General features: G+C 48.6%; 1 protein-coding gene across 3 annotated transcripts; it reads left to right on the forward strand.

The window, feature by feature from the left end:
• The first annotated feature begins 10,651 nt into the window (after window positions 1–10,651).
• FXYD4 (FXYD domain containing ion transport regulator 4) lies at window positions 10,652–14,892 on the forward strand. 3 transcript variants are annotated; one of them, XM_036337309.1, is made up of 8 exons: window positions 10,652–11,193; window positions 12,387–12,446; window positions 13,265–13,297; window positions 13,386–13,409; window positions 13,997–14,071; window positions 14,175–14,211; window positions 14,511–14,548; window positions 14,741–14,892. In XM_036337309.1, the coding sequence occupies exons 2-8, from the start codon at window positions 12,407–12,409 to the stop codon at window positions 14,758–14,760; spliced, it is 267 nt and encodes an 88-aa protein (XP_036193202.1). In that variant the 5' UTR covers window positions 10,652–11,193; window positions 12,387–12,406; the 3' UTR covers window positions 14,761–14,892. The 3 variants fall into 3 exon arrangements, with proteins under 3 accessions (XP_036193202.1, XP_036193200.1, XP_036193201.1); XM_036337307.1 differs by having other exon boundaries at window positions 10,655–10,798; XM_036337308.1 differs by having other exon boundaries at window positions 10,658–10,772.
• The last annotated feature ends 1,354 nt before the right edge of the window (window positions 14,893–16,246 follow it).

Here is a 16,246-nt window from a genome sequence, read left to right on the forward strand (position 1 = left end):
CCCTACCCCCGCGGTCCTCCAAGGGAGTGAGCCCCAGATCTGCGGGCCCATGACCAGGAGGCGCTCAGCACACAGGGGCCCTGGGGAACATGCGAGTGCCACAGGGCCAGCATCCAGGAAACCCTCCTGCTCCCAAATGTCAGCTCACAAGCCATGCTTGCTCACAGGAAGTGAGTGAACTGCCAATGGTTAACCGCGGCACCTGCAGACATCTCGAGTAGAGAGCTCAACGGCAGTACCTCCGGGGAATTTGTCTTCATTAACGTATTAAAATCATACCCAGGGAACCATTTGGGCTCGGCATACCCCAATTCTTCCCTGAAATCGGCTCCTTTTTTTTTTGAAATTCATCACCCCCGTATCCCACCTTCCTACTTTAAACCCCTTAAAAGCCCCCTGACCTCCCCCTTGGGGGAGAAGGCCTATTTCCGAGCGTGACTCACCCTTCTCCACTCCTGGGCAAAGAAGACACTTTCTACTCTGCTTGACCCGAGGGATCCGTCTCATTCTAGTTCTATTAGCCTGCGCAGAAGGGCCTGCATTTGGGTCATTGGCCCCAAAAGGGTTGGCAACAAGAGGGCAAGAAGAGCAAGGGGACCCCTGAGGGAGACAGCCCAGGGAGTGGGTCCAGATGGGAGAGTTCTCAGAGAACAAATTCCCTCTGCTCACCTCTGGTTCTCTTACAAATGGGGTATATTTTGCCCTGACTAGGTATGTCACTTGGTTACAGCAGCCTCCTGATACACCAAGATTGTGGGTGTGATTCCTGGTCAAGGCACATACAAGACTCAACCAATGAATGCATAAATAAATGGAACAAGAAATTCTCTCTCTCTCTCTCTCTCTCTCTCTCTCTCTCTCTCTCTCTCTCCTCTCTTTCAAATCAACAAATAACTTAAAAACACGACAAAAAAGGGGTATTTTTCCTCCTGCACTAGAGCCCTCAAAATAGACAATCTCAGCCTCCCACGACGCCTGACATCCAGTCCACCCTAGAAGATAGAAAAAGACTCATGTTATGCTCCCATGGAAACAAAATGGGGTGTTTGGGTCCAAGTCCGTTGTCTCGCAAAATCGAAGCATGAAGTCACAGACAAAAATGGTTAGCAGAAGCAAAGTTTATGGAGAGAAGTCAGTCCTGGAAAAAGTGCAGCTAGGGTTCCAAAAGCAGGCCAGTGTCCAGAGCTTCCATGCCATGCTGCAGCGAGGTGTAGTTCATCGTCCAAGCTAACTAAAGTCCATTAGACCACGTGTGGAGTCCCACATGGCCATAAGACACGTGGGCTCAGGGGAGTATATCTCCTGCCACAGGAGTGTCAGGGGGCTGGGGAGAGGGCATGGCTTTTTTGCCTAGGCCCTAGGGGAAAGATACATGTTTGCTAGCTTCTGATTGGTTTTTTCAAATAATTCTGCCTTAGCAACATCCTTGGGATTGTTTTCTATGCCTCACTGCATTATGACTGGTTATCTGCAAGCTGCCTGTCTTTGCAACATCCATACTTTTTTTAAAAAATTTTTTTATTGATTTCAGAGAGGAAAGGAGAGGGTGAGAAAGATGGAAACATCAACAATAGAAGAGAATCATCCATTGGCTGCCTCCTGCACGCCCTACACCGGGATCAAGCCTGCAACCTGCTCAGATGCCCTGACGGGGAATCAAACCGTGATCTCCTGTTCATAGGTCAATGATCAACCATTGAGCCACACCAGTCCATACATTTTAAAGTTCACGTCTCCCGTACTCAACCTTCTTTCCCCATCCAGCTGGGTTGCCTTAGCAATTTTGCCTAGCTGGGTCTAGTTCTAGGTCATTTTGCCAGTCTCCGTGGTTTTTCATGGAACCAGGCGTGGTCAGCAAGCTGTATTCTACCCATGCCTGCAATGCTCCATTTCCCAGCCCCTGTGGTCCCGTCTCTCTCTTCCTATCCCTCTTCTACCTAGCCCTCTTCTTCTATCTCCTCACCTCTATATACCAGACAAGATATAAGCCACTTCCCTTTCATTGTACCTTTGGCAATGTTAGAATGTCCTATTTCATTACCTTTCCTCAGGGAAATCAATGGCTTTCAGGATATATCTTTCTCACAGGACAATAGGCAGTGCTTGGAGAAGGGGGAAAGCACAGTTTGGGAGTGTGGGAGCTGTGGCAATGATTTGATCAGAGGAGGGAGTCCTAGGTGTGAGTGCTGATTTTCAGCCCACTCTTGGCAATAGACTTCTCTCCTGCCACAGAAGGTCCTTTGTACGCTTTGCAGTGCTGAGTCCAGAGGGGAAAAAATAGTTCAGAGCTGGATCTAGCAGTTTCCTCTCAGCTTTTGGTACCTCCAGGCTTTCATCTGCACCCACCCAACTGAGGCTGGCTCTCCATCACCCACTCCTCCCAGCCTTTCATCATCTGAGGTCTTAGTGCCTCTTTCCTAGCTCTCCCATCCTAGATAATAAAAGCCTAATATGCTAAGTGTCTGGTCGGCCAGGCTGCCATTCAACCAATCAAAGCATAATATGCTAATGATATGCTAAGGCCACTCAACCGCTCACTGTGATGTGCACTAACCAGCAGGGGGCAAGTACTCCAATTGGTAGGTTAGCTTGCTGCTGGGGTCTGGCCAAACGGACTGAGTGAGACAGGCCAGACATGCCCTGGAGCCCTCCCATGGTCCCTCCCCGGCTGGCCAACCTTCCACATGCCTCCCCAGCTCCTATCATGCACCAGTGGGATCCCTCAGCCTGGCCTGTGCCCTCTTGCAATCCAGGCTGAGGGACTATCCCCACCCCCACCCTCCCACCCCCGCACAAGTGTACAAATTTCATGCACCGGGCCTCTAGTGTAGTAGATAAAAAAATCAGACCCAAATGGATGGCTCCAGGGATTCAGATGAGAAATGTATATCCAAGCCCTGGCCACTGTGACCCAGTGGTTAGAGTGTCTGCCCGAGGACCGAAGGGTCGCAGGTTCAATTCCCAGTCAAGAGCACATACCTGGGTTGCAGGTTCCATCCCAGGCCCTGCCAGGGTGTGTGCAGGAAGCAACCAATTGATGTGTCTCTCTCACATGGATGTTTCTCTCTCTCCCCCTCCCTCTGTTCCGCTCTTCTCTAAAAATCAATAGAAAAAGCCCAGCCAGTGTGGCTCAATGGTTGAACCAAGAGGTCACGGTTCAATTCCCAGTCAGGGTACATGCCCAGCTGGCAGGCTCGATCCCCAATGTGGGGTGTGCAGAGAGCAGCCGATCAATGGTTCTCTCTCACCATTGATGTTTCTATCTCTCTTTCCCTATCCCTTCCTCTCTGAAATCAATAAAAATATATTTAATAAATAAATAAATATCAATGGAAAAAATATCATCGGATAAGGATTAACAACAACAACAAAAGAAATGCATATCCAAGAAGCAGGGCCAGTGGGCAACCCTCCTTGAATGTGACTTCCTGAAAACATCCTTCACTGCCAGTCCAGCCCTCAGGAATCACATCTTGAGAGAGTAGCTGTTCATTCTAAACACTCCTAAGGAATAAAAGGACAGTATGGTAAATACATCGTAATATGTAAAGCTTCTAATGTTTTCTATACCTAGTTTTGTGACCATTTACAAGTACTGGGTTTAATATCTAAGAAAACAATTCATTAACCTAGGAACTGACTTGACACCACTTCCATTGCTACCCGTCACTGAGTGTATAAGACAGTCTATGGAGCCTCTCGAAGCGGTCAGATGCAGGACTCAGCCATGGTACACCTACACCTACAGCCAACTTGGGCAAGAAGAGATGAGGTGATGACTTACCATGGTGCTTGCAGACATTACTCACAGGTAGCTAGGATCCTCTTCCTCTTCCTGATTCTGCCCCAGACCTAACCGGTCCTCTACCTTGGACCAGTGTCAATATCACCTAGCTTAGGTGACTTTTCCTTTCTACTTGTTGAAGGTGATAATCCCTGGTGGTAAAAGGGATAGTAGCTGGTCAGAAGAGGTCAGAAGCTGTAGGGCAAAAGCACTAGACCCTTTGGAGCAGTGGATCTGAAGTTCTTCTCATATTTCATGGAGACCTTCCAAAGCAAAGATGGCACTTGGGACTTAAAGTGTCCCCTTCCTACAAATGCCTGCTTTCTTGCTGCTTATTTCCCACTGTAGCCTGACAGGGCAGAAGAACTCAGCAGGGGAGACTAGAAACTGGTTGAGTGTCCAGAGTGTGACCTTATGCAAGACCTTTCTTTTCTCTGGAATGCCGTTTTCCCATGGGGATCTCTCTAATGATGATCCCCCTTTTCTCATGCTGCAGATCCCTCTCTGTGTACATCAGGGCGATTCCCAACTCCAGTTAACAGCTCCTGCGAACTGAGCAGCCTAATCAGATGTCATCATACCATAAACATTCAAAGCAGGCACTTTATAGATAAGTAAACAGGTTCAGTCAGTTGCTCAAGTGCACATAGCAAGTAACTAACAGAGCCTGCATTTGACTCCAAAGTATGTGGCTCTTAATGTTTCTTCTGAATCTTGAGGTGAACTTTCCACACACCAGGCCTGAGAGGCATTCACTCCGCAAGTCCGCATTGAGGGCTGATGGGGTGGCCCCGAGCCCCTGCAGCACTTCCACCCCAAACCTCCCAGGTAAAACCTGCCATTGCTCCATTTTATGGGAAAGGGAACTAAATGAAGCCCAGAATGATGACGTTTCTTGAGATCCCCCAGAAAGCGAGTGGCAGAGCTGGGCTGCAAATCCAGCTCTTTCTGACTTCAGAACCTCTGGTCAAACTCTGTGCAGAAGCTGAATCTTGAAAACTGAGCTCCATGAAAAATTTCATGAGGAAATGCAACATATTCACACAAGAAATGCCCCCCTCCCTTCTTACTCACCGGAATTCCCCCTGCCCTGCCGGTGGGGCCTTGTCTGTTCCCTGCCCCCAGCACTGGGAGCGTCTGATGGCTTCTTGTCCTCACTGACTCAACAATCATTGGTTGGAAAACTGGCTGCCTACATGGAGGAGAGGAAGAGACCGGAGAAAGAGGCAGGCCACTTCAGATAGATAGGTGGAGGTTTAACAAGCAAGGGGACTTACTGTCTTGGTCAAGCACAAGGGGAGTAAATATCTGCATCTGCCGGCCAGAATCTTAAACGTTTATATAGAGCCCTTAACTGGGCGCAGTGGTACAGTCCCATCAAAAACTGTTCTCAACAACACCTTTCTCTCTCAAGTTTTAGTGTTAGCCCTGGCAGTAATTATATTTATTTTTGTAATGCTAGCCTCTGACTTAAGCTTTGATTGCCCAAGTATGAAATATCCATTTCAAAGAAGGCTATCTCAAAGAAACACATGGCTAGTCATATAGATAAAGAGCTAAAGAACCAGGTCGCCTCCCTCCATTGAGACTTCTTTGCTCTAAGAAATTTGATTTCAATAACTGGTCATTAGGACTATTTGTTTTTCTTTCTCTTCTCGGACTTTAAATTCCAGCTCTAATGTTTTGGATCCACCAAAAAAGTGTGAGCCCACGAAACCCTAGGCTCCCACCCTCGACCCTAATACTTGCAGAACCCAGGCTCTTTCTCTCTGTTTCCAATGAAAGGAAATTTTTGGACTGGAACCCGGATTCTTTGTCCACTGGAATCAAAGAATGAATCCACGGACAGAAAGTAGTATAGTAAAGGTGGAGATTTATTGAAGAACAAGTACAGACTCCCACATGGGGAGTGGGAAAGAGTCCCACAGAATGGACCCCCAAGTAGGGAGGGGGAAAGGGTCCCACTGAGTTCCTTTTCCCTATGGCTTATAAAGGCTGCAGATCCTGGTGCCTTGATAGCCCCTCTGATTGGTCACTCTTCCCCTAGAGTGGTTATTATAGTAACTCCTGTGCTCAAAGGTCACACCTCACATGGGACATGGAGGTTCTCCCTCTCCTTCCTCATTGTTTTCCTATTCCCGTTGGGCTTTCTTCTTCTCCTTCTGGATGAAGGGCTTCCTTCTCTTTATTTTGTAAATATCGACCTTTTGCTGTTCCCAGCTCCCTCATCCTATGGAAATGTACCTGTTGCAGTTTTTCAGCTCCCTTATTCTATGGAAATATACCTTCTGCTGCTCTGCAGCCCTGTGCTTCCTCCATGGTCCCCTTAATTTCTAAAATTTCCTAAATCTGTCCTATTTTACTCCTAAAATTCCTGTTTCACCAACCTCATTGAGTGGTCCCAGGTGTGCTGTGTAATTTCCAGGTTCTAGGAGTAATAAAGCGTGTTTTTTTCAAAGTTTCTTGCTGGTTATAGTTGAAGGGCATCTTGCAATCATAACAAGAACCTCAAGAACTGGTTGTTGATAGGCTGAGCTCAGTACAACACACAAGGATGCCGAAACCGGTTTGGCTCAGTGGATAGGGCGTCGGCCTGCGGACTCAAAGGTCCCAGGTTCGATTCCTGCCAAGGGCATGTACCTGGGTTGCGGGCACATCCCCAGTAGGAGATGTGCAGGAGGCAGCTGATCGATGTTTCTCTCTCATAGATGTTTCTAACTCTCTATCTCTCTCCCTTCCTCTCTGTAAATTTTAAAAAAACACACACACAAGGCTGTGTCCCTGAAACAGTCCCCATGTGGGGTTGGAAGGCAGAGCATACATTTCAAGAACATGGGGCGAAATGAGGAACCTTTGATTGCCATGGTCCAGCTTGAGGGTCAACTAGCAGCCAAAGGATTACCTCCTCCAATCCAGTCAAAGTCTATTTATTGGTGTCATAGTGGGGCATTGGGACTAAGGGAGGCAACTTCCCTGCCTTCGGTTGGTCACCATGCAGTGGGAAAAGCAGCGAACAGAGAGAAATTCGGGAAAGGGGGTTGCAGAATAGAGAGGCCCAGGGTCCTGTAAAGCCAATGGCACAGCCTAAAGTAGGGGTGGGCAACCCCTGGCACGCGTGCCAAATGTGGCACACCAGTAACTTTTGCTGACACGCGAAACTCTCTCTTATAATCTTCCATTTACAGTTTTTTTCTTAATATCGACTTTTTTATTTTTCAGATAAATTCAGTGTAGGTACATCTTAGATAAGTAAATAATTTTACATAACAAGTTATCTTAAAGATCATAGACATGGATTGACGAGAGAGGGGAAGAGCAATTTCAATAGTGTCGAAAACGAACTATTGAGGACTTGGAATGCCATTCCAGAAAATTTTTTCTGTTTAAAAAACTTTGCAACAGCGTTACTCTCCATGTTTTCATCCACATACGCTTGTGAGTCTTTGTTCTCAGTGATGAATTTTGTTAAGTCTCGTAATAGGAGTAGCCTGACGGATGAAAGTAGTAGCTCGTGCATATCTCTGAAGGTCACGAAATATAAACCTGATGTAAAATCTCTGTCATCAGCGATGCAGCAGCAAAAGTCCCACTGATAATATCAAACGGAGTCATAAAGTTTTCTGTCGGACTATCAGTGTACATGTATACATTAAAAAATAAATGCATTTTTCATCATCATATACTGTGTTTTTGTTGCTCGAATGAATTTTATTATTTCTTCAAAGTTCTTCACATACATACACCTTAAGAGATATCAAGTAGGCGTAACATGCCGAACCGGTTTGGCTCAGTGGATAGAGCGTCGGCCTGTGGACTGAAGGGTCCCAGGTTCGATTCCGGTCAAGGGCATGTGCCATGGTTGCGGGCACATCCCCACTGGGGGGTGTGCAGAAGGCAGTTGATTGATCTCTCTCATCGATGTTTCTACCTCTCTATCCCTCTCCCTTCCTCTCTGTAAAAAATCAATAAAATATATTTAAAAAAAAAAAAAAAAAAGTAGGCGTAACATGTTCTCAAAAAATTAGGGTTGGCACGCAGAAGAATTTTGAGTCAGAGATTTTGCTGGTTTTGGCACGCACTCACAAAAAGGTTGCCCACCCCTGGCCTAAAGGTATGCAGTGGAATGAGAGGCCAGAGGAGAGTTGGCCAGCAGCACATGAATCAGGCCTGGGGGCCCACTCCTTATCCTGGTGCTGGCGGCCTCCTCCGCCCACCCCCCAGAAGGTAGGGAAGAAACCCGGGCTGGCCTGGGTGGTTTCTGAATTCCAGCTGTCAGCCTCCCTGGATAAAGTGGGGCCTGGTCAGAGGGTGGATGATCCTGAGGGGTGCATCAGCCCCAGCTCTCCCCGTCCATGAACACCCAGTCCAAGGAAAAGCAATGGGACCATTGAGCAAATGGAACTTCAAGGCCAGGCCTGACTCCATGTCAACTTGTTATGGGCAGAAATAGAATACTGGGGACTAGCCATAGTTATAAGAAATATTAATCATGCTTTGTTAACATTGATTGTGAAACCGGACAATCACAGTAACTCTCTGTGCTGCCGGTCACTGCTTGAGCCAATTAAGCAGAGACAGCAGTATGGGAGAGCAGCAGGTCATTCATGAAAATCTGCTCTGCACCCCACCAAAAGCCAGCTGCTTATCTTGGGTAGGACAAAGATCACATGGGGAAGTAGGCAAAAAGAATAAGAATGGGTATGCAAGATGGGTATTACGGGTTTGGGGAAGTAAGCAGTGCAGGCTGGGGTGGGACTCCATTGTTTTGGCAACAAGATTGTTAATCTTTCCATGATAACAGGCAGTTCTTGAACTACCCTGGGCTGCATTCCAACACTGACTCCCAGGTCCCGGGGGCGTACAACTCCTAGCCAGGTTAGAACGTGCTACCTTTAATCAGAGTAAAACAATTGTTAGGGGCAAAAATAGAATATTGGGGACTAGCTGTAGTTATTAGAAATATTAATCATGCTCTGTTAATCACGATTTTGTTTTTCTTTTTTATGTATTGTGGCCTCTGTCGTAGACAGAATTCTGTGGGAATAGTCCAGCCTGAAGTGGGGCTGGTTGTGAAGCAGCCCTCTTTGCTGTAGTATCAGCTAGGTTGTTTTCTGTAATGTTTCTGTTTTCCCTTTGATGTCCTTTGTAGTGAATTACAGCTACCTCTGCAGGTTTTACTACAGTTTGTAGGAGAGTATTTCCTGGAGGTGCTGAATAGGGGAGTTCTTTGCTGTTAAGAGTCCCCGTTGTTTTTATGTTGCCATATGGGGGAGGAAGGCATTCCTGGAGTCGGTAAATATGGACTTGTGTCCTTTTCTCAGCTGTAGGACTCTGGTCAAGGCAATGAACTCAGCCTTCGGTCAAAGGCAATAGGAGGCAATGCCAGGCTTCAGTATATCTAGTTTTCTTAATGTCTTTCTTTCTAAACTTATTGCCATTAGTAAACCATACTTTATCTGGATTATCTAATAGCTGGTATTTGAGATCAGCCCTGTTTGAATAAACTTGTTTTTCTGTTCTTACGCAGGAGTGCAAAATTTTCTCCTTTTCCTCCACAGGCACGAGGAATAAGAGTTTGACATACTTTGAGAGTCATCAGGGGAGTCTAGGAGTAAAGCCTGGTATCTAGTGAGGTGTCCCCCGTAAGTCATATGGCCTTTAATTTCTAAGAACCCTTGAATCTAGTGTGGGGTCAGGACCTCTAGTGGCTATCCCAATGTTAACATGGTGGCCTATTTTACCAGGAGCATTGTGGTTGCAACAGCCCTTAAAAATGCTAGCCATGCCCGGCAGGCATGGCTCAGTGGTTGAGCATCGACCTATGAACCAGGAGGTCACAGATGACTCCCAATCAGGGCACATGCCCGGGTTTCAGGCCCGATTCCCAGTGTGGGGCATGCAGGAGGCAGCCGATCAATGAATTCTCTGTTCATTGATGTTTCTATCTCTCCCTCCCTCTCTCTTTCTCTCAAATAAATAAAAATATATGTTTTTTAAAATGCTAGCCATGCCCTGACCAATTTGGCTCAGTGGATAGAGCGTCGGCCTGCGGACTGAAAGGTCCCAGGTTCGATTCCAGTCAAGGGCATGTACTTTGGTTGCAGGCACATCCCCAGTAGGTGTGTGGGAGGCAGCTGATCAATGTTTCTCTCTCATCAATGTTTCTAACTCTCTATCCCTCTCTCTTCCTCTCTGTAAAAAATCAATAAAATATATATTTTTGAAAATGCTAGCCATGCCTGGCCAATGTAGCTTAGTGGTTGAGCATCGAGCTATGACCCAGGAGGCCACAGTTGATTCCCAGTTGGGGCACAGGACCAGATTGTGGGCTCAATCCCCAGTGTGGGGCATGCAGGAGGCAGCCGATCATTGACTCTCTCTTATCATTGATGTTTCTATCTCTCTCCCTCTCCCTTCTCTGAAATCAATAAAAATATAATATATTACAAGAGGCCCAGTGCATGAAATTCATGCATGGGTAGGGTCCCTAATGGCTGCTGGCTGGGGCCTCCCTTCCCCTGGCTGCCTGCTGCCCCTGCTGGCCAGGGTGGGGCCAGCTCGGGTAAGGGGCAAGTGGGTGGTTGGCTGGCCGGCCCAGCCCCTTGGTCGAACTCCTGGTCGAAGGGACAATTTACATATTAGGCTTTTATTATATAGGATATATATATATATATATATATTAAAAGTCCCCTTCTCCTCAAGGGAAGGGTCAGAGGTTCTGCTCATCCTTCACCCTGACCACCACCTCAGTCTCTGAGCTGCCCTGGAGCTCTGCTCTGCACTGGGTGTGGCAGGGCCAGCCATCTCCTTAAAAGCAAACCCGGGGAGAGAGAGCTGTAGGAATCTTACAGAGTATGACCAGTTCCCTCCTGTTGGAAGGTATTGTTGCCCTAGGCGAGGCTGCTGGGTTTAAAAAGAGCTGGAACCCACTAAGCTGAACACAGCCCCAGCGGCCTCCTCAGACCTGCTCTGCGCACCCTGCCCTCAGGTGAGCTCAGGAGAACTGGCTCTCAGGTGAGTAGGCGACTGCTAGGACTTCAGGCGCCTAGGTGGAGGGGTGGGGGCAGAGGGAGAGCCCAGAGGACCAGCCTGAGGAAGGGGTGGAGGTGCCTGGATGTTCTCGGTAACAGGGGTCGTGTTTGGGGGTTTGAGAACTGGAGGTGTCTATTCTGTGACCACTGTCAGATGGATGGTGGGTTGGGGGCTGGAGGAAACAGGAGCCAGCCTTTGGCTAAAGAATGTGTAAAATGGAGTTGCAACCCTCATGATCCAGGAATTCCAGGGCGTGAGAGGAAGAGAGAGGCAGGCTAGTCTAAAGGAGGGCTGGCTTCAGAGACTGCTCAGAGGACACACCCCTGCCTTCAGGGGCAGCACGCTAAAGGCCAACCCTTCATGGCAGTAGGACCTAGGTATTTATGTATTTATTATTGTAACACGTTTTACTGTGTGCTAGCACTGTTTTTAGACTTGACAAATTAACTCACTTAATTTAGTCATAACCTTATGAGGCGAGGCTGCTAATTCTAGTTACCCTCATTTTAAGGACAAAGAAGCACAGAGAGATATGTAACTCCCTGAGTCACACAGCTGTCAAGTGGCTGAGAGTGGATTAGACTTCCCTCCAGCTGAGCCCAGCAAATAGTAACAATGGCTTCAATAGAACACTGACCATCCCTATCCCTCCCTGCAGCTAACAATCTGCAGAAAGTTGGGAAGGGCCTTATCTCTAGGGTAGGGCCACCCAGGGACTAGTTCTGGCACCCTAAGGCAACATGGATGTCCCACCCACCAAGCAGTTTCCTGCCAATAGCAGCTGGAACTCTGAGTGGAATTTGGGGCAGCCTGGAGCAGGGTCCCTGCCGGGCTGGGGTGGGATGGGAGGCTCTGTCTGCCCCTCACAGTCCTCCCACTTCCCTGGTAAGCCGCTGGCTTCTCTGCCCAGCTCGGACTGGGTGCACCCTTTGTGTGAGGTTAGGAGAGCTGGCATCATAGCCTGCATAGTACACCTGAAACTATTACAAAATACTATTGAATATAAACTGCAATTTAACATTTTTTTTAATTTAAAAAAAGGGGGGGGGGGCCTGAGTTAGAACAGTAGCCCTGTTCACCTGACCTTGGGTCAGACATCTGACATAGATTTTTTTTTTTCCTCACCCGAGGATATTTTCCATTGGTTTTTAGAGAGAGTAGAAGAGACAGGGAAAGAGACAGAGAAACATCGTTGTGAGAGAAACACATCGATTGGTTGCCTCCTGCACATGCCCTGACATCCAAGCTGGGGAGGAGCCTGCAACTAAGGTATGTGCCCTTGACTGGGATAGCACCTGGGACCCTTCGGTCTGCAGGCCGAGGCTCTATCCATTGAGCCAAACGGGCTAGGGCCTGACATAGATTTTAGCAAAGCCTTATAGGCACTCACTATGCAAAGGCACTGCTCTAGGCACTTTTATTAATCAATCCGTATAACTCCACATACACTATTATCTCTAATGAGGAAACAGGAGTTAGTAACTTGCCCAAGATGGCCCAACAAGCAAATGCACCTTTGGGGTTGGGGCCCTGCTTTCCCACCTGACTCCAGCCTGACCTCCCCCTACAGCCCTGCCCTGCAGCTGTAACATGGAGGGAGTGACCTGGGGCCTTCTCCTTGTGCTGGCAGGTGAGTCCTCCAGAGGTGATCCTCTGCCACTCACATTCCCACTAAGGCAGTGAAGACCAGGGCAGCATCTCTCAAGGGGGGCCTGATGTCAAATGTGTTGTTGTTGTTGTTAATATATTTTTATTGATTTGAGAGAGAAAGAGAGAAGGAGAAAGAGATAGAAACATCAGTGATAAGAGAGAATCATTGATGGGCTGCCTCCTTCACGCCCCACACTGGGGATCGAGCCTGCAACCCGGGCATGTGCCCTTCACCGGAATCGAACCTAGGACCCTTCAGTCCGCAGGCCAATGCTCTATCCACTGAGCCAAATCAGCTAGGGCTCGAATAAATGTGTTCTCATTTACACTGTCAATTTAAAGGGAAGAGATAGTACAGGAAATAATAGTACAGGGAAGAGGTGGAAATTGCACAATTTATTCTGGGTCATTGAACTCGGGGAAGCCTGTAACCATCTCTTGGCATGAAGAGAACAGCGTCGCCATTTCTTTAGGAAGAAGAGGGTCAGCTAGGGTCTGTGTTGGAAACTTCCCTGGAGAGGGTAGAGATACAAACACGCCATCCCATTAGAGTGCAAGAAAGAATAGCAGGAAGCCTGAGAAATAGCAGCAAGGGCTGTGAGTGAGGGGACAAAGGCTAAGGGATGGGAGACAACCTCAGCAGCACTGTCTGGGGCTGGAGGTGTGAAGGAGGGAACCAGCCCCAGGATGCCTCCTAATGAGCTGTTACCCTTGCCCTTTGGGCTGAGGTCTGCCTGCTGATTCATGTTGAGACCAGTGTCATGAATGATCACCAAATCCTCTGCTTCTCCCACCCAGGCCTGCCTGCCTTGGAAGCCAATGACCTGATTGGTGAGTCCTGCTGTCCCACATTTTCCCTCTAAGATCCCACATCCTGCCTCCAACTTTTGGTCCTTACTTACTTTTTTCTTTCCTACAGATAAAGACAGTTCCTTCTCTTATGGTAAGAGCTGATATCCCTCCCACCACCCCTTCCCTTGCCTATCCTGAACCTCTGCTAGAGGTTGGTGAAGGGTGATGTAGAGCCCAGTGCAGACAGAGCGGGGCTTGAGGGGGTGAGGAAGGAGGGGCAGCAGGGGCTGGGGCTGGAGATTAAAGCGCCAGTGTGGTCACTTACAAGAACAAAGGCCAACATGCAGGCTGGCCTTTGAAAGGACCTCCTTCCAGCATGGAAGGAAGGCACCAGTCATGTTTAGGAAGAAGATTCTGGGGAAGTAGCTGCAGGCAATGGGCTGCTGGGTGGCCAGGTATCTCACACCAACCTTCTTCCTTCCCCTCACTCTCACTTGCCTTTCTCAGCACCCAGTTCCCTGCTGCCCTCCAGCCCCAAAGTGGGTCTGCACTGTCCTCCAATGCCCCAAAATGCCCTTGAGCTCCCTCCTCACTCAGATAAAATGCCACCATTCAGAAAAGCCTTCCTTGATCATCCCTTAACCCCCGCCCCCCACTTTTTTTTTTTCTGTGCTCACAAATACCTTGCTGGAGTGCTGGGGTGGAGCAGGCTGGCCCCAGCTCTCTCTCCTCTCCTAGACTGGGAGGCCCTGCAGCTGGGCGGGATGATCTGCGCTGCGCTCCTGTGCATCGCTGGAATCTTGTTCGCCCTGAGTGAGCTGTGGGGCTGGCGGGATGGGGCGGAGGGAGGGCATGTGAGAAGAGGGGTGGCCCAGGGTCCCCAGGCCCTTTGCATTGATGTCTCTTCCTCTCACAGGTGGCAAGTGCAAATGCAAGCACAATCGCAAGCACAGGTGAGCATAAGGCCCCTATTGTGTGCACCTCAAGCTGAGCAGACTATTGTGGGGAAAATTCCTATAACTTGGAGAAAGAGGACAGCTTGGTGGCTGCTCCCTGGGCTTGCAGTGGGATTATTCACAGATAATCCACCCTGAAGGGGCCCCACATCAGAAAGCTCTGAGCTCTGCTATTGTTTAAAATGACCGTGGAAGAATAGCAAGGGGGCAGTTGGGGACCCTCTCGGGAGGGGGCACCAGGCATCTTGGTGGAGGACAGAAGGTCCAAGTATACTAATCTGATGTTCCTTTCGTAGCCCCTTATCTGAGAAAGCTGTTCCATTCATCACTCCAGGTGAGACGGGCTTCTTTGAGGGGCTTCTGGGCATCAGTCAGGGTGACCATAGCATTTGAGAGTTAAAAAATGATATGCTATGTGTCAGGCGGGACTGTCCCAAGCCAGTCCAGCCTTGGGGCTGCCCAGGGCTGAGCGGGGCGTCTGTGTAGTGACCATGTTGTGAAGACCTGACTCCCATTCTCTCCACAGGCTCTGCCAGTACCTGCTGAGCGCAGGACCAGCTTCGTGGGACCACCAGGGCCAGCTTCCATGCTGCTCCCTCCCCACTTGGGGGCCTTAGGCTCCTTCTGATCAGGAGGCTACTCAAAGCTTATTTCCAAATTAAACTGGTCTCACACCTCCCCTGGCCTGTGACCTTCTGTGGACTGGGCAAGCCAGGCAGGAGCTCTGACATTTTGCTCAGGAAAAGCCAGGCCCTCAGCAGGGTGGTTGCTCATGCTTCCTGGGACCACATGTCTGGCCTAAGGCCTATGCCCAACATGTCTCCCATTTTGAGAACCTCCTGATACTTGATTTCCTACCCCCTTGCCTCATCCATGCCCCATTTGAGACACCTCAATACCAAAGGCCTTACAATTTCCACACCTTGCCTAGAGACCCTAGGAGTCCCAATGAGCCAGGTACCCATGACATCCTGTAACCTAGAATGATCCCGTGGCTCTCCCTCCACTAAACCCCGCCTCACTCAGGGAGAGCTCTCTGTTGCTCACACAGCCCAGGAAATGCAGCCATTCCTTCACTGCCCCACTCTAGTAAAACCCTCTATAATGTTCACACCAACCCATGGACCTTTCCCTCACTTAGGTAATATCCCAAGACCCCACTATATGCTGCATCCCAAGAAGACCACATAGTGCGTTTAGGACCAAAAACCACAAGCACAAGGAGGGTTCAGTACTCAGGGTACTCTACTCATGAATGACATGTGGCCAGCCTGAGGTAGTTTTAGTTACTTGCAGCAAGTAAAGGACACCAGGGATTCACATACAAAACTCTGCCTCTGAAGGGAGCCTTAGCCACTGCTTATATACACTACTTGACCAATTACATGTTGATTTCTTTGCAGTTGGCTACACTTAACCAGTTGAGTTCCTGTCAAGCGCTTCCTGTTTACAGCTACTTCTGCAAAGCATTTAGCATTTAGCGGGAATAGAATTTAGTAAGAAGCACCCAGTCCCCTAGAACCTTGTCCTATCTACCAATATTCAAAAATCCACCCCTGAAACCCCTCACTTGAAAGGTCCCTGCTTGCATGGACTGGGGCCCTCTCCCACCTCAGCAGCTGCAGCCTCGCTGCTCTTGCCAACCTCCACAGCCAAGGGTGTAAGGGTGCGTTCAGTGGAGACCCTGGGGCAGTAGAAGTCTGCTCTGGCCCTGCCTGGCAGTGGCTCCCAGTCTAGGTCTGGATTGATGGGGCAGCCCCTTTTGATGTTGCTTCAAGCCAGCTCTCTGATGGTGTCCTGCTCCAAACCCCCCATTTCTCAGTGGTGCCAGCTCTGGAAAGAACGATATGGCCTAGACCAGTGATGGCGAACCTTTTGAGCTCGGCGTGTCAGCATTTTGAAAAACCCTAACTTAACTCTGGTGCCGTGTCACATATAGAAATTTTTTGATATTTGCAACCATAGTAAAACAAAGATTTATATTTTTGATGTTTATTTTATATATTTAAATGCCATTTAACAAAGAAAAATC

This window comes from Myotis myotis, unplaced genomic scaffold, assembly GCF_014108235.1.
Source record: "Myotis myotis isolate mMyoMyo1 unplaced genomic scaffold, mMyoMyo1.p scaffold_m19_p_15, whole genome shotgun sequence".
Lineage (NCBI taxonomy): Eukaryota > Metazoa > Chordata > Mammalia > Chiroptera > Vespertilionidae > Myotis > Myotis myotis.

Excerpts from the sequence above, each read along its gene's own strand:
- FXYD4 (XM_036337309.1), top strand. The coding sequence starts at position 12,407 with ATGGAGGGAGTGACCTGGGGCCTTCTCCTTGTGCTGGCAG. Across the intron at positions 12,447-13,264 it reads CCTTCTCCTTGTGCTGGCAG|GCCTGCCTGCCTTGGAAGCC; the intron begins GTGAGTCCTCCA and ends TCTCCCACCCAG. Across the intron at positions 13,410-13,996 it reads AGACAGTTCCTTCTCTTATG|ACTGGGAGGCCCTGCAGCTG; the intron begins GTAAGAGCTGAT and ends CTCCTCTCCTAG.